This window comes from Ahaetulla prasina, chromosome 3, assembly GCF_028640845.1.
Source record: "Ahaetulla prasina isolate Xishuangbanna chromosome 3, ASM2864084v1, whole genome shotgun sequence".
In the NCBI taxonomy this organism is placed as follows: Eukaryota; Metazoa; Chordata; class Lepidosauria; order Squamata; family Colubridae; genus Ahaetulla; species Ahaetulla prasina.
The window spans coordinates 229,631,839-229,653,690 of NC_080541.1; the positions used below are offsets into that span (position 1 = coordinate 229,631,839).

Genomic DNA, 21,852 nt, shown 5'->3' on the forward strand with positions numbered 1-21,852 from the left:
TTCTGGGAGTTGAAGTTCACTCATGCTGGCTGAGGAACTCTGGGAATTGAAGTCCACATGTCTTAAAGTGGCCCAGTTCAGAGAGCCCTGCCATAGAACATAGAATCCTAAGGCTGGAAGGAACCCCAGAGGTCTTTTAATCCAAGGCAGGAGTCCTTATACTATCCTGGCCTTACCGGTGAGACAGCCAGCATATAAATTTAATAAATCAATAAAAGTAGGTAGGGACCATCGTAGGTGATCAGCCAACCCCATCCCAAGAAGGACCAGAGTAAGTGGGGAAACCAGAGGAAAACTAAATATCTATGGAGATTCTCATTCATCCAGGTCACAGTTGTCCCTGAGGTGCTTTTTCAAGAGGCAACTGGACTTTCTGCTTTTCTTTGAAGATGTTTCTCTTCTCATCCAAGGAGCTTCTTCAGCTCTGACTGGATGGTGGGGAATGGAAGGATTTCAACTCCTTGCAGACAGCTGGTCATTTGCATCCTTTTAGAGGGTCCTTGATGTCACCTGGAGGTTTATCTGCGTCCTCAGGGTCACCTGAGTGATGCAAATAGGTAGAGCTTTCTTAGAACTGCGGAAAGGACCATGTTGGAGACTGGAGATAGTCTCCAACATGTGATGTTGTTTCCCTCCCCCTCTGTCGAGACAGGGCTGTTCAATTTGGACACAGATGGCCTCTTGGACCCCTCTTCCAAACCAGTGGTCTTCTCTGTCCAAAATGTGGACTTTGCTGTCTTCAAAAGGGTGGCCTTTGCCTTTTAAATGCAGCTGGACTGCTGAATCTAGTCCTGGTGGCTTTGTTCTCCTATGTTGAGCCAGGAGTTTGTGAAGTGGATGTTTTGTTTCCCCAATGTACAGATCTGCACATGTCTCACTGCATTGTACCGCCTATACCACGTTGCTCAGTTTGTGTCAGGGTGTTTTATCCTTGGGGTACACAGTACAATGCAGTGAGACACGTGCAGATGTGAAGAAGGCTCCACACCCATTTGCACCACTCAGCTGACCCTGAGGACACGGATGAACCTCCAGGCGGCTTCAACGACCCTCTAAAAAGGATGCGAATGACCAGCTGTCTGCAAGGAATATAAATCCTTCCACTCCCCACCATCCAGTCAGAGCTGAAGAAAGTCCAGTTGAATATCTTGAAAAAAAAAAGCACCTTTGAGACAGGGAAAACGCAGAAAGTAGCACCCCAAGAGAAGGTTTCCCTCGGACGCTGCAAATCAAGCCAAGACTCCTTCTTACATTTGTTTGTGGCTGCTTTGCTGATGACTCCTATGATCCCGGGGGAATTTTCTTTTACAAGGCCTTGCAGGGGCCCGATCAAGCTGCAGAAGAGAGTCCAAGTCAGGAGAGTCCACATTTTTCAACTTGAGAATCTGTGGGGAGAATTGGATGGTGTGAACATCGAGGTGGCAACGTGAAACCTGGATCCTGGCCATCTTCCACCCTGAGCTCTGGGTGGGGGTTGCAATACTCCAGGACTATCAAATCTCTTCCCTCCCCCCCTCCACAAGTCCTTCTCTACATTGGGATAGATGGACATACCCAGTTCTTGGAATTGTTCTTTTATTTATTTATTATTTATTTATTATTTAGATTTTTATACCGCCCTTCTCCTGAAGGACTCAGGGCGGTGTACAGCCAGATTAAAACAATAATATACAAAATTAAAATAACAATTAAAATACATATTCAAAAGATGGCCGAAAATTAAAACCGTCGAATTGACCTATACTAAAATACCCCAATTTAAAATTATTAAAAATTCAGAAATTTGAAAATTTAAAAATCAAGCCAGTCCCGCTTGGATAAACAGATATGTTATCAATTCACGGCGAAAGGTCCGAAGGTCAGGTAATTGATGCAAACCGGGGGGAAGTTCGTTCCAGAGGGTAGGTGCTCCAACAGAGAAGGCCCTGCCCCTGGGGGCCACCAGCCAACATTGTCTGGCGGATGGCACCCTGAGAAGACCCTCTCTGTGTGAGCGTACGGGTCGGTGGGAGGCATAAGGTAACAGCAGGCGGTCCCGTAAGTACCTGGGCCCTAAGCCATGGAGCGCTTTAAAGGTGGTAACCAACACCTTGAAGCGCACCCGAAAGACCACAGGTAGCCAGTGCAGACTGCGCAGGAGCGGTGTTACACGGGAGCAACGAGTAGCTCCCTCTATCACCCGCGCAGCTGCATTCTGGACTAACTGAAGCCTCCGGGTACTCTTCAAGGGGAGCCCCATGTAGAGAGCATTGCAATAATCCAGACGAGAAGTGACGAGAGCATGAGTGACCGTGCATAAGGCATCCCAGTCAAGGAAGGGGCGCAACTGGCGAACCAGGCGAACCTGGTAAAAGGCTCTCCTGGAGACGGCCGGTTCTTCATAGGTTTTAACCTGCAGATCATTTTTATGCAGAATAATAGAATTGGAAAGGACCTCGGGCGTTTTCTAGTCCAAGCCCTGGTTGAAGTCTTGATTTACAATTTGTTTAATGACCGCTCAAAGTTACGACGACACAGAAAAAAAGTGACTTATGACCGTGGCAGCATCCCCTGCGGTCACACGATCAAAATTCAAACGCTTGGCCAGTGACTCATATTTATGACGGTTGCAGTGTCCCGGGGTCACGTGATCGCCTTTGGCGACCTTCTGACCAGCAAAAATGGAGAACCCAGATTCATTTGACAGTTTAACAGTCATAAGTCTAATTTAACAATGGTGGAACGGAAGGTTGTAAAGTGGTTCAAAATTCACTTAACGAAGGTCTCACTTAGCAACCGAAATGTTAGGTACCATTGTGCTCATAAGTGGAGGACTACTGTCCAATCGCATCTTAAAAATCTCCAGTGTGGGAGCACTCACAATTTCTAGAGATCTGAGCAGGGGGGGGTTGGACTAGAAGACCTCTAAGGTCCCTTCCAATTCTGTTATGATGTTCTTCTTTTATTTTAAAGATCATTGGTTTCCCGCGTGTGCAGAAAACCCAATTCCATTGCTCTTTGCCAACTCAAATCTCTGCGGAGGAATAAACTGGAGACGCTTGGGAGTTTGTGAATTATAATGCTCCCTACTTCGTTCGGTGTCGGCTGCTCCTTGAACCCCATTTCCCCTAAACCCACTTTCCTTACCTCCTTTCCCAGCCGATCTTAAGCGTGGAGATTTTGCTCAAGCTAAAGAAAGTATTCTCCACCAACAACTTTATATACCTTCCACAACCAGGCCGACCCAGTGATAAAATCAGCAGGAGTCCTTTTGGATTCCATTGTGAGATTTGTAAGGAGCGCATCTAAACGTTATTTAGTTTAGCCATTCAGAAACACAATGTGATTTAGGTTGTTCTGCGGAACCCTTAATTACGATGGTTTGGGGCCTGAGGAGATCAGTAAAATATTAAGTCCCGGTGTCAAAGCCCTGAATTGGTTCTTTCATTCACGGGCAACTATATAACTGGCAGCCCAAGAGAAGATTAGTGAGGAAAGACCTGAGCACACCGAGGAAGCTCCATCCATCCATCCATCCATCCATCCATCCATCCATCCATCCATCCATCCATCCATCCATTTATCCAGACATGTAAGTCAACTGTGTGATGGTCCAAAGGTAGCCCAGATGGGGGAAGAGGAGAGAACCAACCTATAACTAAGGAGGAATTTGCCCCGATCCCCCTGACTTCTCCCGTTCCCCGGATGGTCAAGACCCTCAGAGCCTGGGCCTTCGTCTGATGTTATGCAACGCACGGTCCGTGGCCAATAAGGCCCCCCTAATACATGATCTGATTCAGGGGGGTGCTGCGGATATTATAGGCGTTACAGAGACCTGGTTGGGCACTGAAGGGGGCGTGCCCCTGGTCGAGATGTGCCCACCGGGTTTCCGTGCATTCCATCAGCCGAGGGCCCAGGGTAGGGGTGGTGGGGTGGCGGTTATTATTAAAGAGAGTCTAGAGCCGAAGGAGACCACTGTACCTCAGATTGCCGGGTGTGAATCCCTCTTTGTGAGGTGGGGTCATAGATGTCAGATGGGCTTGCTGGTCGCGTACCTGACTCCTTGCTGCGTGACAGCTGCCCTGCCCGAGCTTCTGGAGGTGCTTGCCGGGGTGGCAGTGGAGACCCCCAGACTTTTAGTCATGGGGGACTTCAACTTGCCATCTGCCGGCTCGTCATCGACAGTAGCTCGGGAGTTCATAACCTCCATGACGGCCTTGGACCTGACTCAAGTAGTGGATGGCCCCACTCACATCGGGGAGGCACACTGGACCTGATTTTCATCTCTGGTCAGTGGTTGAAGATCTGGACTTGAGAGATATAGTCACAGAACCTTTGTCATGGTCAGATCACTCTCTCCTTCGCCTGGACTTTCTGACCGCTACCCAACACGCGGGAGGCGGAACCATTACGTTGGTACCGTCCCAGGCGCCTGATGGACCCAGAGGTTTCGGACGGAGCTTGGGCCATTCCTGAGGTCTGGCTCACGGCACGGCAGAGGAACTAGCTGCAGCCTGGGAGCGGGCTGCGGCTGGGGCTTTAGACCGTGTCGTGCCTCTGCGGCCTCTGACCCGGCGCAGATCCCAACCGGCTCCTTGGTTCTCCGAGGAGCTGAGATGAAGCGCGGAGAAGGCGCCTAGAGAGTTCCTGGAGGTCCAGCCGTTCAGAGGCTGATCGGACACTAGTTAGATCCTATACTAGGACCTACCTAGTGGCACTGAGAAGCAGGCGTTGCTCGCCTCCTCCCTCGTGCGTCGGCAGATAACCGCCCAGCTGCCCTGTTTGGTGACCCGCTCCCTCCTTCACCAGGGGCGGGATGACCCATTGCAGGGGCGTGCTGAGAGTTTAACGGTTATCTATACGATAAAATCGTTCAGCTTAGGGACGGTCTGGACCAAAATTGTGGCGATTCGGACGGGGCATCTGAGGCGGTCTTGGTGATGTTGTTTGGGATGAGTTTGACCCTGTGACTCCGAGGACATGGACAGGTTGCTGGGTAGATTGAATGCCACCACGTGTTTACTGGACCCGTGCCCTCCTGGCTGGTGCTGGCCACTCAGGAGGTGACACGAGGCTGGCTCAGGGATTCAGTGCTTCCTTGTTGGAGGAGTCTTTCCGGCCGCCTTGAAAGAGGCGGTGGTGAAACCCCTCCTCAAGAAGCCTTCCTGGACCCGGCTGTTTTAGGTAATTATCGTCCGGTCTCCAACCTTCGCGGCGAAGGTTGTAGAAATATGGTGGCATATCAGTTTCCCCTGCACCTGGAGGAAACTGTCTATCTGGACCCGTTCAGTCCGGCTTCCGGCCGGTTACAGCACTGAGGCGGCTTTGGTCGCGTTGGTGGATGATCTCTGGAGGGCCAGGGATGAGGTTGTTCCTCTGCCCTGGTCCTATTAGACCTCTCAGCGGCTTCGATACCATCGACCATGGTATCCTGCTGCGCGGTTGGAGGATTGGGAGTGGGAGGCACCGTTTATCGGTGGTTCTCCTCCTATCTCTCCGACGATCGCATGACAGTGTTGACGGGGGCAGAGGTCGACCCGCGGCGCCTCACTTGTGGGGTGCCGCGGGGTCGATTCTCGCCCTTCTGTTCAACATCTATGAAACCGCTGGGTGAGATCATCAGTGGCTTGGTGTGAGGTACCAGCTGTGCGCTGATGACACCCAGCTGTACTTTTCACACGGGCCACCCCAATGAAGCTATCGAAGTGCTGTCCCGGTGTTTGGAAGCCGTGCGGGTCTGGATGGGGAGAAACAGGCTCAAGCTCAATCCCTCCAAGGCGGAGTGGCTGTGGATGCGGCATCCCGGTACAGTCAGCTGAGTCCGCGGCTGACTGTCGGGAGGCGAGTCATTGGCCCCGATGGAGAGGGTCGCAATTTGGGCGTTCTCCTGGATGAGCGGCTGTCTTTTGAAGACCACTTGGCCGTCTCCAGGAGAGCTTTCCACCAGGTTAGCCTGGTGCGCCAGTTCGCCCCTTTCTGAACCGGGATGCCTTGTGCACAGTCACTCACGCCCTTGTGACGTCTCGTCTGGACTACTGCAATGCTCTCTACATGGGGCTCCCTTGAGGGGCATCCGGAGGCTACAGTTGGTCAGAATGCAGCTCTGTGGGTGATAGAGGAGCCCTCGTGGCTCCCGAGTGACACCTATCCTGCGCAGGCTGCACTGGCTACCTGTGGCCTTCCGGGTGCGCTTCAAGGTGTTGGTGAACGTCTTTAAAGCGCTCCATGGCATAGGGCCGGGTTGCTTACGGGACCGCCTGCTGCTACCAAATACCTCTCACCGACCCGTGCGCTCTCACAGAGAGGGACTCCTCAGGGTGCCGTCGGCGCGACAGTGTCGTCTGGTGACGCCCAGGGGAAGGGCCTTCTCTGTGGGGGCTCCCGCCCTCTGGAACGAACTCCCCCCAGGACTCCGTCAACTTCCGGACCTCCGAACCTTTCGCCGCGAGCTTAAAACTCACTTATTCATCTGCGCTGGACTGGGTTAGTTTTTTAAGTTTATGGGTTTTTAATGGGTTTTATTTTTAAATTTTAATTCTGGCCAATTTAATAAGTTTTTTAATAGTATTTTAATTGTATTTATAGTGTATTATGTATTTTTACTTGGCTGTGAACCGCCCTGAGTCCTTCGGGAGAAGGGCGGTATACAAATTTAAATAATAAATAATAAATAATTTCCTACCAGTTAGAACAATTAATCAGTGGAATGGCTTGCCTCCAGAAGTTGTAGGTGCTCCAACTATTGGTTACTTTTAAGAAAGGATTGGACAGCCATTTGTCTGAGATGGCATAAGGTCTCCTGCTTCATTAGGTTGAACTAGAAGACCTCCAAGGTCCCTTCTATGTTCTCTGTTCTCTGCTGTCATGTCACTCCTAGTCCTTCTGTTCATTAGACTAAACATACCCAATTCCTGCAACCATTCTTCATATACAGATTATAGATTAATAGAGTTGGAAGGGACCTTGTAGGCCATCTAGTCCAACCCGCTCTCCTGCCCAAACAGGAGACCCTACAATATTTCTGACAAATGGCAGTTCAATCTCTTCTTGAAAGCCTTCAGTGATGAAGCTCCCAGAACTTCTGAAGGCAACTTCAGTTCCTTTGGTTGATTGTTCTCACTGTCAGAAAATTTCTCCTTATTGAATCTGTCCTTGGTCAGTTTCCATCCATTATTCCTTGTCTGGCCTTCAGGTGCTTTGGAGAATAGCTTGGCCCCCTCCTCTCTGAGGCAGCCCTTCAAATATTGGAAGATGCTATCCTGTCTCCCCTGGTCCTTCTCTTCACTAGACTAGCCAGGCCCAGTTCCTGCAACTGTTCATCATATGTTTTAGCCTCCAGTCCCCTAATCCTCTTGGTTGCTTTTCTCTGCACTCTTTCCAGAGTCTCAACCTCTTTTTTATAGTGTGGGGACCAAAACTGGATGCAGTACTCTAGGTGTGGTCTTACTAAGGTTTTATAGAGTGGTATTAGTATCTCCCTTGATCTTGATTGTATCCCTCTGTTAATGCAATTTAGGATTGCATTGGCTTTTTTGGCTGCCGCCGCATACTGCTATCTCCTATTTAATTAGTTGTTCACTAAGACTCCAAGATGCTTCTCACAATTACCGCTGTTAAGCCTGGTTTCACCCAGTCTATATGTGTCCTTTTGGTTTTTCTTGCCTAAGAATAGAATAGAATAGAATAGAATAGAATAGAATAGAATAGAATAGAATAGAATAGAATTTTTTATTGGCCAAGTGTGATTGGACACACAAGGAATTTGTCTTGGTGCAGATGCTCTCAGTGTACATAAAAGAAAAGATACGTTCATCAAGGTACAACATTTACAACACAAATGATGGTCAATATATCAATATAAATCATAAGGATTGTCAGCAACAAAGTTACAGTCATACAGTCATAAATGGAAAGTGATTGGTGATGGGAATGATGAGAATATTAATAGTAGTGCACATTTAGTAAATAGTTTGACAGTGTTGAGGGAATTATTTGTTTAGCAGAGTGATGGCCTTAGGGAAAAAATTGTTTTTGTGTCTAGTTGTTCTGGTGTGCAGGGCTCTATAGCGTCGTTTTGAGGGTAGGAGGTGAAACACTTTTATGTCCAGGATGCGAGGGGTCTGTAAATATTTTCACGGTCCTCTTCTTGATTCGTGCAGTATACAGGTCCTCAATGGAAGGCAGGTTGGTAGCCATTATTTTTTCTGCAGTTCTAATTATCCTCTGAAGTCTGTGTTTTTCTTGTTGGGTTGCAGAACCGAACCAGACAGTTATAGAGGTGCAAATGACAGACTCAATAATTCCTCTGTAGAATTGGATCAGCAGCTCCTTGGACATTTTGAGCTTACTGAGTTGGCGCAGAAAGAACATTCTTTGTTGTCCTTTTTTGATGAGGTTTTTGATGTTAGCTGTCCATTTTAGATCTTGCGATATAATAGAACCTAGAAATTTAAAAGTGTAAGACTTTACATTTCTCTGTATTGAGAGAAGGTCTTTGACTCTGTCCTTCTTCTAAAAGATGAGATGCTCAATATCGGCAGATCAGAAGGTCAGAGACTGGGTGGTATTAGGGGAATTTGTGTTCTCCAGGGCTACAGCAACTCAGTGTCAGCCATTTTGAGCCTTTGAGATTCTGGGCTCTCCCTTCTCACTCTCCCAAAAGGTTTGAGGCTAAATGGCCCCCCTTCCCTTGGTTTCATTCAGATGTTTTCATCTAGAGAGAAAGGGTGCGAGGTGCACTTGGTAGTCAAATCAAAAACTGTTTTACTCCCGTGGAATGTCTGGAAACCCAAGCAGCTGGTGGCCTTCAGTAGCCATTCCTACAGAGACTGGATGGCCATCAGATTCTTCTGGGCTCTTTCCCTTGAGTTGAGGTGCCCACCAAATCGTTGACTCTGTCCATCTTCTAGAGAAAGACTAGGGGATGACAGCAGTCTTCCAATCTTTGAGGGGCTGCCCCAAAGAAGAGGGAGTCAAGCTGTTCGCCAAAGCACCTGAGGGTAGAACAAGAAGCAACGGGTGGAAACTTATTAAGGAGAGAAGCAACCTAGAAATAAGGAGAAATTTCCTGATAGTTAGAACAATTAATCAGTGGAAGGACTTGCCTGCAGAAGTTGTGGGTGCTCCATCACTAGAGGTTTTTTAAGGAAGGGATTGGTCATCCAATTGTCTGGAATGGTATAAGTTATCCTGCCTGAGTAGGGAGTTGGACTAGAAGACCTCCAAGGTCCCTTCCAACTCTGTTATTCTGTTAACCAAGACAACCAACATAGGAGGAGTTTCCTGACATTAAGGACAATTAATCAAAGGAAGGACTTGCCTTCAGAAGCTGGGAGGCTCCATCCCTGGAGGTTTTTAAGAAGAGACTGGACAGCCACCTGTCTGAAATGATAGAGGGTTTTTTTCCTGAGCAGGGGGTTGGACTAGAAGACCTCCAAGGTCCCTTCCAACATTGTGATTCTGAATCATGGGCCATAAGGGGAATCCAGGTCCTCCATGGCTACCATTTCTGTGATTTAACAGCAGCCCACCATTTGCAGCCTTTCCTGAGGATTTGCCATGAGGGGAAATGATCAGAATAGAGCAAAATCAGGCCTCTCATTTATTTATTTATTTGTCAAACACAACAGTATATACTGTATAAGTATAAGCATGAAATTTGTCCTATTTCCTATGACCATCGTTTGTGTTGTAACTGTTGTACCTTGATGAAGGTATCTTTTCTTTTATGTACCCTGAGAGCATATGCACCAAGACAAATTCCTTGTGTGTCCAATCACACTTGGCTAATAAAAAAAATTCTATTCTATTCTATTCTATTCTAAATAACCATACAAATTGGATACAATCAAAGGGGACATTAGGACAGGAACAGTAGGCACGTGTGTGCTCTTATGCACGCCCCTTACAGACCTCTTAGGAATGGGGTGAGGTCAACAGTAGATAGTCTTTGGTTGAAGCTTTGGGGATTTTGGGAAGAGACCACAGAGTCTGGTAGTTTATTCCAGGCATTAACAGCTCTGTTTCTGAAGTCATATTTTCTGCAGTCAAGATTGGAGCGGTTAACATTAAGCTTAAATCTATTGTGTGCTCGTGTATTGTTGCGACTGAAGCTGAAGTAGTCTTCCACAGGAAGGACATTGTAGCAGATGATTTTATGAGTTATACTCAGGTCATGCCGAAGGCAACGGAGTTCTAAATTTTCTAAACCCAGGATTTCAAGTCTGGTGGCATAAGGTATTTTGTTGTATTCAGAGGAGTGGAGAACTCTTCTTGTAAAATATTTCTGGACACCCTCAATTGTATTAATGTCTGAAATGAGGTGTGGGTTCGAGACAGGCGAGCTGTATTCGAGAATTGGTCTAGCAAATGTTTTGTATGCTCTGGTTAGTAGTGTAATCTTTCTGGAGAAGAAGCTACGCAAGATTAAGTTTACAACTCTTAAAGCCTTTTTGGCGATGTAGTTGCAGTGGATTCTAAAGTGAATCGAAAGACTGAGGTTCTCATTCCACATTTTTACAGCCAAGGATTCGTTTCTGACTTTCGGTCAGTCACCATGGATCTAGTCCTCAAGAGGTCCTGGATTGGGGTGCTGGTCTTCTTCTGTGTTGCAATGGTCCCTTCGGAATCGGGAGATTCCTGTATTGCCAAAACGAAATTGAAGCCAGAAACACTGATGCGTAGTAAGTAAACTGGCATATTTCCTGCTAGCTGAGATTGTTCTAAGAACACGGGAGAAACTTCCAAAGAGGTTGGTGTGGAGCTGGGGAGGAAGGAGGGAAGGAAAGAAGGATAGGAAAGGAAGAACAAAAGAAAAAAGAAAAGAAAAGAAGGGAGGAAGGAAGGAAGGAAGGAAGGAAGGAGATAGATAAATAGAAGGGATGAAGGAAGGAAGGGAGAGAGAAAGTAAAAGAAAAAGAAACAAAGAAGGAAGGAAGGAGATAGATGAATAGAAGAAGAAACAAAGAAAAAGAAAGAAAGAAAGAAAGATAATGAGGGAGGGAGGGTAGGAAAGAAAGAAAAAAGAAAGGAAAGAAAGAAAAGGAGGGACAGATGAAGGGAGGGAGGAAATGGATAAACAGAAGGAAGGCAGGCAGGAAGGGAGAGAGAGAAGGTAAAGAAAAGAAAAGAAAAGAAAAGAAAAAGAAAAAGAAAAGAAAAGAAGGAGGAAGGAAGGAGGAAGGAAGGGAGGGAGGGACGAATGAACCAAGGAAGGAAGGAAGGGGATGGGTGAATAGAAGGAAGGAAGGAAGGAAGGAAGGAAGGAAGGAAGGAAGGAAGGAAGGAAGGAAGGAAGGAAGGAGGAGTTAAGATTTTGGAATGTAATAAATGGGTTTTCAGTCCCTTCTTTCCTAGAACAGAGAAAGATCCTGAAGCCTGGAAATTTGGAGAACTTTCTATCATCAGGTTTTCTCCTAATAGCTGGTTGCCTCTCAGCTCATCTTTGAAAATTTTCTCTCCAAAACCTTCTAGGGATCCATTCCATTTGGGTTGCAGCACAAATACATAGTGTCCCTTCCTTCCTTCCTTCCTTCCTTCCTTCCCTCATTTTCTTTCTTTCTTTCTTTCTTTCTTTCTTTCTTTCTTTCTTTCTTTCTTTCTTTCTTTTCTTTTCTTTCACTCTTTCTCTCTCTCTCTCTCCCTTCCTTCCTTCATCCCTTCTAGTCATCCACGTCCTTCTTTCCTTCAACCATCCATCTTCCTCTCTCTCCCTCATTTTTGTTCTTTCTCTTCCTTCCTTCCTTCCTTCCTTCCTTCCCTCGTTTTCTTTCTTTCTTTCTTTCTTTTTTCTTTCTTTCCTACCCTCCCTCCCTCCCTTCCTTCCTTCCTCCCTCCCTTCTAGTCATCCACTTCCGTCTTTCCTTCACCCATCCATCTTCCTCCCTCTCTCCCTCATTTTTGTTCTTTCTCTTTCTTCCTTTCCTTCCTTCCTTCCTTCCTTCCTTCCTTCCTTCCTTCCCTCATTTTCTTTCTTTCTTTCTTTCTTTCTTTCTTTCTTTCTTTCTTTCTTTCTTTCTTTCTTTCTTTCTTTCTTTCTTTCACTCTTTCTCTCTCTCTCCCTTCCTTCCTTCATCCCTTCTAGTCATCCACTTCCGTCTTTCCTTCACCCATCCATCTTCCTCCCTCTCTCCCTCATTTTTGTTCTTTCTCTTCCTTCCTTCCTTCCTTCCTTCCTTCCTTCCTTCCTTCCTTCCTTCCTTCCTTCCTTCCTTCCCTCATTTTCTTTCTTTCTTTCTTTCTTTCTTTCTTTCTTTCTTTCTTTCTTTCTTTCTTTCTTTCACTCTTTCTCTCTCTCTCCCTTCCTTCCTTCATCCCTTCTAGTCATCCACGTCCTTCTTTCCTTCAACCATCCATCTTCCTCTCTCTCCCTCATTTTTGTTCTTTCTCTTCCTTCCTTCCTTCCTTCCTTCCTTCCTTCCTTCCTTCCTTCCTTCCTTCCTTCCTTCCTTCCTTCCTTCCCTCATTTTCTTTCTTTCTTTCTTTCTTTCTTTCTTTCTTTCTTTCTTTCTTTCTTTCTTTCTTTTCTTTCACTCTTTCTCTCTCTCTCCCTTCCTTCCTTCATCCCTTCTAGTCATCCACTTCCTTCTTTCCTTCACCCATCCATCTTCCTCCCTCTCTCCCTCATTTTTGTTCTTTCTCTTCCTTCCTTCCTTCCTTCCTTCCTTCCTTCCTTCCTTCCTTCCTTCCTTCCTTCCTTCCTTCCTTCCTTCCTTCCTTCCTTCCCTCATTTCCTTTCCTTTCCTTTCCTTTCCTTTCCTTTCCTTTCCTTTCCTTTCCTTTCCTTTCCTTTCCTTTCCTTTCCTTTCCTTTCCTTTCCTTTCCTTTCACTCTTTCTCTCTCCCTCCCTTCCTTCCTTCCTTCTATTCATCTATCTCCTTCCTTCATCCATCTCCCTCCCTCCCTCCCTCCCTCCCACCATAGGGAGATGGGCTTCCCTCCCTCTCATGCTGGGCTGTGCCTCCTCCTGGCCTCCTCGATGGCTTGGCTTGGCCATCGGTTCTTTGTGTTTTGCTGATCCAGATGTCTGCGACAGGCGGGAACACTTTGGATGGAATGGTGACTGTGACAAAAGGAACATCCCACATTGTGCTGTGAGAATGCATGACTTGAGTTAAGTACTCTCTCTCTCTCTCCCTCCCTCCTTCCCTCCCTCTGTTTTTAGTGGTCCAGGTCACCATGATTAAAGGGAACATTTTGAAGATCATGGTGGAGAAAGCCATGAAGAACGGGGACAACCACAAGATGATCAAAGGCATCAAAGGGTGAGTTGATTTATGTCCTCTGGGGTAGCCAAGGAGGAGCCTGGCTTTTGACCCTACCAGGCTTTGACAGATCTTGGGGTGCAAACCCCCAAATTTCCAGCCGACTTGAAGACCCAACAGATGTGGAGACCTTAGTTCCTAGTCAGAATGCCAGTCTAGGTCAGCAAAAATAATGAAGTACGGGACGTTTTGTGTCTCATCCAAGAAGCTTCAGTTCAGTTGTGAACTGAGGAAGCCTTCTTGGATGAGAAGCGAAACGTCTTCAAGGAAAAACAAAGAAAGTCCAGTTGCCTCTTGAAAAAAAACAACAACCATGACCTGGATAAGCCGAGAATCTCTATCGACAAGAATGAAAAGGATTCATCTTGGATTTAATCTTGTCTGGACAGCCATTTGTCCAAAATGGTCCATCCCTGGAGGTTTTTAAGAAAAGACTGGACAGCCACCTGTCTGGAATGATCTAGGGCAGGGCTCTCCAGCCTTGGAATTAAAGAGAAGCTTCCTAACAGTGAGGACAATTAACCGAGCGGAAGGACTGGCCACCAGAAGTCATAAGTGCTTCATCAGGGGAGGTTTTTAAGAAAAGATTGGACAGCCATTTATGTGGGATGGTACAAGGTCTCCTGCTTGAGCAGGGGGTTGGACTAGAAGACCTCCAAGGCCCATGCTGGCTGAGGAATTCTGGGAGTTGAAGTCCACGAGTCTGAAAGTTGCCAAGGTTAGATAGCTGGCTGAGGAATTCTGGGCGTTGAAGTCCACAAGTCTGAAAGTTGCCAAGGTTGGATAGCTGGCTGAGGAATTCTGGGAGTTGAAGTCCACGAGTCTGAAAGTTGCCAAGGTTGGATAGCTGGCTGAGGAATTCTGGGCGTTGAAGTCCACAAGTCTGAAAGTTGCCAAGGTTGGATAGCTGGCTGAGGAATTCTGGGAGTTGAAGTCCACGAGTCTGAAAGTTGCCAAGGTTGGATAGCTGGCTGAGGAATTCTGGGAGTTGAAGTCCACGAGTCTTAAAGTTGCCAAGGTTGGATAGCTGGCTGAGGAATTCTGGGAGTTGAAGTCCACTAGTCTTAAAGTTACCAAGGTTGGATAGCTGGCTGAGGAATTCTGGGAGTTGAAGTCCACGAGTCTTAAAGTTGCCAAGGTTGGATAGCTGGCTGAGGAATTCTGGGAGTTGAAGTCCACGAGTCTGAAAGTTGCCAAGGTTGGATAGCTGGCTGAGGAATTCTGGGAGTTGAAGTCCACAAGTCTGAAAGTTGCCAAGGTTGGATAGCTGGCTGAGGAATTCTGGGAGTTGAAGTCCTCAAGTCTTAAAGTTGCCAGGGTTGGATAGCTGGCTGAGGAATTCTGGGAGTTGAAGTCCACGAGTCTGAAAGTTGCCAAGGTTGGATAGCTGGCTGAGGAATTCTGGGAGTTGAAGTCCACAAGTCTGAAAGTTGCCAAGGTTGGATAGCTGGCTGAGGAATTCTGGGAGTTGAAGTCCACAAGTCTGAAAGTTACCAAGGTTGGATAGCTGGCTGAGGAATTCTGGGAGTTGAAGTCCACAAGTCTGAAAGTTGCCAAGGTTGGATAGCTGGCTGAGGAATTCTGGGAGTTGAAGTCCACAAGTCTGAAAGTTGCCAAGGTTGGATAGCTGGCTGAGGAATTCTGGGAGTTGAAGTCCACAAGTCTGAAAGTTGCCAAGGTTGGATAGCTGGCTGAGGAATTCTGGGAGTTGAAGTCCACAAGTCTGAAAGTTACCAAGGTTGGATAGCTGGCTGAGGAATTCTGGGAGTTGAAGTCCACAAGTCTGAAAGTTGCCAAGGTTGGATAGCTGGCTGAGGAATTCTGGGAGTTGAAGTCCACGAGTCTTAAAGTTACCAAGGTTGGATAGCTGGCTGAGGAATTCTGGGAGTTGAAGTCCACAAGTCTTAAAGTTACCAAGGTTGGATAGCTGGCTGAGGAATTCTGGGAGTTGAAGTCCACAAGTCTTAAAGTTACCAAGGTTGGATAGCTGGCTGAGGAATTCTGGGAGTTGAAGTCCACAAGTCTGAAAGTTGCCAAGTTTGGAGACCTCTGGTGTAGGGCAGTGGCAGCGAACCTTTTCAGCACCAAGGGTCTAAATGGGAGCATGCCTGTGTGCATCAGAAACTAGCTTCCCAGTGCGCGCATGTGCACTGGCCACCTTCTGGTTTCTAACACGCATGCACACGCAAAGACCAACTGGCCAACAGGCCCATGCGCGCTGAGGAACTACTCTTCTGGTTTTCCGGCGCTCCTGTGTGTGCGAAGACCAGCCGGAACCTGGAAAAGCAACAGGCGATGGCTGGTGTGCCTGGAGAAATGGGTTTGCGTGCCACTTCCAGTACGCTTGGCATAGGTTCGCCATCTCGGGTCTAGAGTCTCCTCCTTGAGGAGAGGGTTGGACTAGAAGACCTCCATATTCGGTATTGCATAGATCAGGGGTCTCCAACCTTGGCAACTTTAAGCCTGGTAGACTTCAACTCCCAGAATTCTGGGAGTTGAAGTCTACCAGGCTTAAAGTTACCAAGGTTGGGGACCCCTGGCATAGATGACAGTCCACCCACAAAGAAATCTAGTTAGGGGCCACCTCAAAGGACAACAAGCGGGCTATCATTTTCCTGAGCATCTTTTGATTAGAAAGGTAGCGACGCTACATTTTTTTGTTTTTTTAAAAAAAATAAAAAGTATTTCAGTATATATAAAAAAAATAGAAATACATCTTTTTTGCATCTGTCTTTACACAAAAGGAAAAAACAATCCAACCTATCAAAAACAGCACTACAAAAAACAGATTAGAAACACAAGTTAAAATAGGGAAGAAAATGGTAAGTGAACACCTGTCTACCCTAGACGAGTTCAAATCACCAGGACCGGATGGATTACACCCCAAGGTTCTGAAGGAACTGGCAGACGTGATCTCAGAACCACTGAATTATATCTTTCAAAGATCCTGGAGCACAGGGGAGCTGCCAGAGGACTGGAAAAGAGCTGATGTAGTTCCCATCTTCAAAAAGGAAAAACAGATCCAGGAAACTACAGACCTATCAGTCTGACCTCAATACCGGGAAGATTCTGGAAAAGATAATCAAGCAACGAATCACGAACACCTAGAAGCAAACAAAGTAATAACCAAAAGCCAACATGGGTTTGTCAAAACAGATCATGCCAGACTAATCTTATCGCATTCTTTGACAAAATGACAAAATTAGTAGACCAGAGGAATGCTGTCGATATAATTTACTTGGACTTCAGTAAAGCATTTGATAAAGTAGACCATAACCTACTACTAGATAAAGTAGGAAAATGTGGGTTAGACAGCACCACCACCAGATGGATTAAGTAACTGGCTGACCAACCGCACTCAACGTGTAGTCCTCAACGGAACTACATCCACATGGAGGAAGTATGCAGTGGAGTACCCCAAGGCTCTGTTTTAGGCCCAGTACTCTTCAACATCTTCATCAATGACTTGGACGAGGGATAGATGGGGAACTCATCAAATTTGCAGATGACACCAAGCTGGCAGGAATAGCCAACACTCCAGAAGATAGGCTCAAGTTACAGAAAGATCTTGACAGACTTGAACATTGGGCGCTATCTAACAAAATGAAATTCAACAGTGAAAAAGTAAGGTTCTACATTTAGGCCAAAAACAAAATGCACCGGTACCGTATATGTGGTACCTTGCTCAATAGTAGTACCTGTGAGAGGGATCTTGGAGTCCTAGTGGATAACCATTTAGATATGAGCCAGCAGTGTGCAGCAGCTGCGAAAAAAGCCAACACAGTTCTGGGCTGCATAAACAGAGGGATAGAATCAAGATCACGTGAAGTGTTAGTACCACTTTATAATGCCTTGGTAAGGCCACACTTGGAATATTGCATCCAGTTTTGGTCTCCACGATGTAAAAAAGATGTTGAGACTCTAGAAAGAGTGCAGAGAAGAGCAACAAAGATGATTAGGGGACTGGAGGCTAAAACATATGAAGAACGGTTGCAGGAACTGGGTATGTCTAGTTTAATAAAAAGAAGGGGAGACATGATAGCTGTGTTCCAATATCTCAGGGGTTGCCACAAAGAAGAGGGAGTCGGGCTGTTCTCCAAAGCACCTGAGGGTAGAACAAGAAGCAATGGGTGGAAACTGATCAAAGAAAGAAGCAACTTAGAACTAAGGAGAAATTTCCTGACAGTTAGAACAATTAATCAGTGGAACAACTTGCCTTCAGAAGTTGTGAATGCTCCAACACTGGAAATTTTTAAGAAAATGTTGGATAACCATCTGACTGAGATGGTGTAGGGTTTCCAGCCTGGGCAGGGGGTTGGACTAGAAGGCCTCCAAGGTCCCTTCCAACTCTGATGTTATGTTATGTTACATTATTATCATTTTCTGTTACTATATTGATCACAGAGGGGTTGTCCACGCTCTTCGATCTTCCTGTCAGCAACAGTAACCCCTTGTAGTTGTTATCTTGGATAAACTATCAAAACTCATTCTAAACATTGAGTAATTTTCGATCAGGATAGGAACATTGATGGGATAGAGTAGCAGATCCGGGTGATTTGCAGCGCATCTAATCATTAGCTATTGACAACAAAAAGCGGTTTGTTTTATTCCGAACCTTTTGGCTAAATAAAGACAACCTGGTAGAAAAAAAGGGGGGGAAAAAGGTAGTGACGCGAGCATGATTGGAATTCAGTTCCCAGAACCCTTCTTTGGGTCTGTGAGTCCCCTGAGAACTCCTACACAACATTTATAAGCATTGAAGACAATTCGCCAAGGCCTTCCTCCAGTGGTCTCCATCAGTGAAACATGCTTTCCTCTGTTATTTTTCACACTCTCTTCTTACCGGTGGTGAAATCCAATTTTTTTTACTACCAATTATGTGGGTGTGGCTTGGTGGGCGCGGCTTGGTGGGCAGGGCAGGGGAAGGATACTGCAAAATCCCCATTCCCACCCCACTCTGGGGCCAACCAGAGGTGGTATTTGCCAGTTCTCCAAACTGCTCAAAATTTCCGCTATCGGTTCGCCAGAACCTGTCAGAACCTGCTGGCTTTCACCCTCTGCTTCTTACCCTCACAGGTTGACAATTCAGCACATCTCTATTCCAAAAACTGCCTTGATCTTCAAGCCCGATGACAAAGCAATCATAGTTGTGGCTATAAACATCACAGTTGCCGGGAAAAGGTGAGTGAGAGACCTCTTTGGGCCTTGGTCATGGATCCAGAAGAGCCATTAGGTTTGTCTAGTCTAATGAAAAGAAGGACCAGGGGTGACATTATAGCATCTTCCAATATTTGAGGGGCCTCTACAAAGACGCAAGACAAGAAAACGGATGGAGACCAGCCAATGGGGGGGGGGGAAGCAACCTAGAACTAAGGAGAAATTTCATGACAGTGAGAAAAGTGAACCAATGGAACAACTTGCCACGGGAAGTTGTGAGTTCTCCATCCCTGGAGGTTTTTAAGTAAAGGCTGGACAGCCATTTGTCTGAAATAGGATAGGGCTTCCTGCTTGAGAAAGGAAGGAAGGAAGGACGGACGGAAGGAAGGAAGGAAGGAAGGAAGGAAGGAAGAAAGGGAGGAAGGAAGGAGGGAGGAGGGAGGAGGGAGGAGGAAGGAAGGAAGGAAGATGGTGGAAGGAAGGAAGGAAGGAGGGAGGAGGAAGGAAGGAGGGAGGGAGGAGGAAGGAAGGAAGGAAGATGGTGGAAGGAAGAAAGAAGGAAGGGAGGGAGGGAGGGAAGGTGGGAGAAGGAAGGAAGGAAGGAAGATGGTGGAAGGAAGGAAGGAAGGAAGGGAGGCAGGGAGGAAGGAAGATGATGGAAGGAAGGAAGGAAGGAAGGAGGGAGGGAGGGAGGGAGGGAAAAAGGAAGGAAGGAAGGAAGGAAGGAAGTCCCAATATAATTCCTTTTCTCCCCCCCCAGTTTTATTGGTGGAAATATGGCGATCAATGTGGTTGGTGAACTCGAAATAGATGTCCATGTTTCAAAATCTCCCGATGGCAAAGTGATTATTAAGATACTTGGGTGCAAAGTGACAGTGAAATCCTGTAAAACCAACCTTCCCAGCAGGTGAGAACTCTAACAAAATTAACTTCTGTGGTGAAAAAAGTAAGCATCCTGTATTTAGGCAACGAAGACCAGACACACAGCAATAGAATGAATACCTGGTTCCTGGCTCAGTGCAGTAGTAGTAACTATGCAAGAGGGATCTTTGGAGTCCTAGTGGACGATCACTTAAATGTGAGCCATCCGTGTTCAGCTGCTGCTAAAAAAGCCAATACAATCCTAGGCTGCATAAACAGAGAGATAGAATCAAGATCACGTGAAGCAGGAGTGAAATGCTCCCGGTTCAGAACGGTTTGGCCGATCCGGTAGTGATCGTGGCGGGTGGTTCAGAGAACTCATCCACTCATCTGCCCGGTTGTCATTACTTCCTGGTTTTAACAGTTTTGGTCATCACGGTATATAAAAAGAATCTTGAGACTTTAGAAAGAGTGTAGAGAAGACCAACAAAGATAAATAGGGGACTGAAGGCTAAAACATACGATGAAAGGTTGCTGGAATTGGTTAGGTCTAGTATAATGAAGAGGAGTGGGGACTTGATAACTGTCTTCCAACATTTGAGGGGCAGCCCCAAAGAAGAGAGAGTCAATCTATTCTCCAAAGCACCAGAATGCAGGACAAGAAGCAATGGAGGGAAATTAACCAAGGAGAGAAGCAACCTGGAATTAAGGAGAAATTTCCTGGCAGTGAGAACAATTAACCAGTTGGAACCGCTTGCCTCTACATAGAAATTGTCAATGCTCCATCACTGGAGTTTTTAAAGAAGAGACTGGACAGCCATTTGTCCGGAATCGTATGCGGTCTCCTGCTTGAGCAGAGAGTTGGACTAGAAGACCTCTGAGGTCCCTTCCAACTTGGTTATTCTGTCAGGATGGGAGGTGACCAGTGGTGGGATTCAGCCAGTTTGCACCACTTCGGGAGAACCGGTTGTTAACTTTCTGAGCAGTTTGGCGAACTGGTTGTTGGAAGAAATCATTAGGGCAGAGAATCAGTTGTTAAATTATTTGAATCCCACCACTGGAGGCGACCATATAGATTTGGGGTAAATTTAGCCTTTGGGTTGCAACCAATCATTCTATTGGCCTTCCACAAAGGGGTAAAAAAGTGGCTGTGTAGCCTTACGTAGGGGGACACAGGGGTCCACACAACTATGGGTCTGATTGGCCCCATTAGATGCCTCCCCCACCTTCTTCTAGCAACTGCTAATCTTGGCCTAATTGTGGTTGAGATGTTCTAAGGTAGTTTTATCATGTTAACATTTTTATTCTGCTATTCCGTTGCTTCATTTTATTGACTAAATTGTAACACCGCCCAAGGAAGACGGGCGATTAAGAAGGATGAAACATAAATATAAATAAATAAATCTGCCAGTGAGTAAAATTGATTTGAAAGATGAGGAAGGCGTAGTTCAGGAACCACCATCCAAAATGAAGAACGACAGAGCTCTGGGCAGAAAAGTCCTTATTATTTGGCAGCAAATAATTTGTAACTGCCAGAAAAGCGAATACAATCCTGGGTTGCACAAATCAAAATCAGGTGAAATATTAGTACCACGTTATAAAGTCTTAGTAAGGCCTCACCTGGAATCCTTCATCCAGTTTTGGTCACCTCATTACAAAAAAGATGTTGAGACTTTTGGAAAAAGTGCAAAGAAGAACAACTAAGAGGATTAAAGGCCTGGAGACAAAAACATATATGAAGAATGGTTGCAGGAACTGGGTTTGGCCAGTCTAGAGAAAAGAAGGACTAGGAGGGACATGATAGCAGCCTTCCAATATCTCAGGGGCTGCCCCAAAGAAGAGGGAGTCAGTTTATTCTCCAAAGCAGCTGAAGGCAGGACAAGAAACAATGGATGGAAACTAATCAAGGAGAAAAGCAACCTGGAATTTAGGAGAAATTTCTTGACAAAAATGAGGACAATTAATCAATGGAACAAATTGCCTTCAGAAGTTGTGGGTGCTCCAAAACTGGAGATTTTTAGGAAGAGACTAGACAGCCATCTGTCTGAGATGGTGGTAGAGGGTTTCCTGCCTGAGCAGGAAGTTGAAGACTTCCAAGATCCCTTCCAGTTCTGTTATTCGGTTAGAACTAAGGAGAAATTTATTTTCTTTTATTTATTTATTTATTTAATTTTGTCATAACCATATACACAAGCATCACACAAAAAGATTATATAATATATAAACATATATATGAGGAGAAACAAGGAAGTATAAGCATATCTATCTATCTATCTATCTATCTATCTATCTATCTATCTATCTATCTATCTATCTATCTATCTTTGGTTGTTCGGGTTTTCTCCCGTGTAAAATTGGAAGTGTCATGGCGACGTTTCGATGAAGTCTCATTCATCATCTTCAGGCTTCAGCTTTGTGCTTCTGGGAGCAATGTGTGATTGCAGCTGTTTCTTCCTTTTGACTGCTAGTGGGGGGTTGAACTGATTGGGTGGAAGCCTGGCTGTGCTCTGATTGGATGGGGTTTTTTTGTGTGCTCTGATTGGCTACCCCCACTAGCAATTAAAAGGAAGAAACAGCTGCGATCACACATTGC

At 46.1% G+C, this 21,852-nt stretch overlaps 1 protein-coding gene across 1 annotated transcript in view; it reads left to right on the plus strand.

Annotated features, from left to right (window-relative positions):
- Positions 1-10,534: 10,534 nt before the first annotated feature.
- The window catches only part of LOC131195096 (BPI fold-containing family B member 6-like), a 35,789-nt gene continuing 24,471 nt past the window's right edge, over positions 10,535-21,852 (plus strand). Inside the window, exons 1-4 of the mRNA XM_058176724.1 lie at positions 10,535-10,661; positions 13,142-13,241; positions 18,318-18,422; positions 19,159-19,305. Coding sequence (XP_058032707.1) covers positions 10,535-10,661; positions 13,142-13,241; positions 18,318-18,422; positions 19,159-19,305 — 479 coding nt within the window. The remainder of the gene's footprint in view (positions 10,662-13,141; positions 13,242-18,317; positions 18,423-19,158; positions 19,306-21,852) is intronic.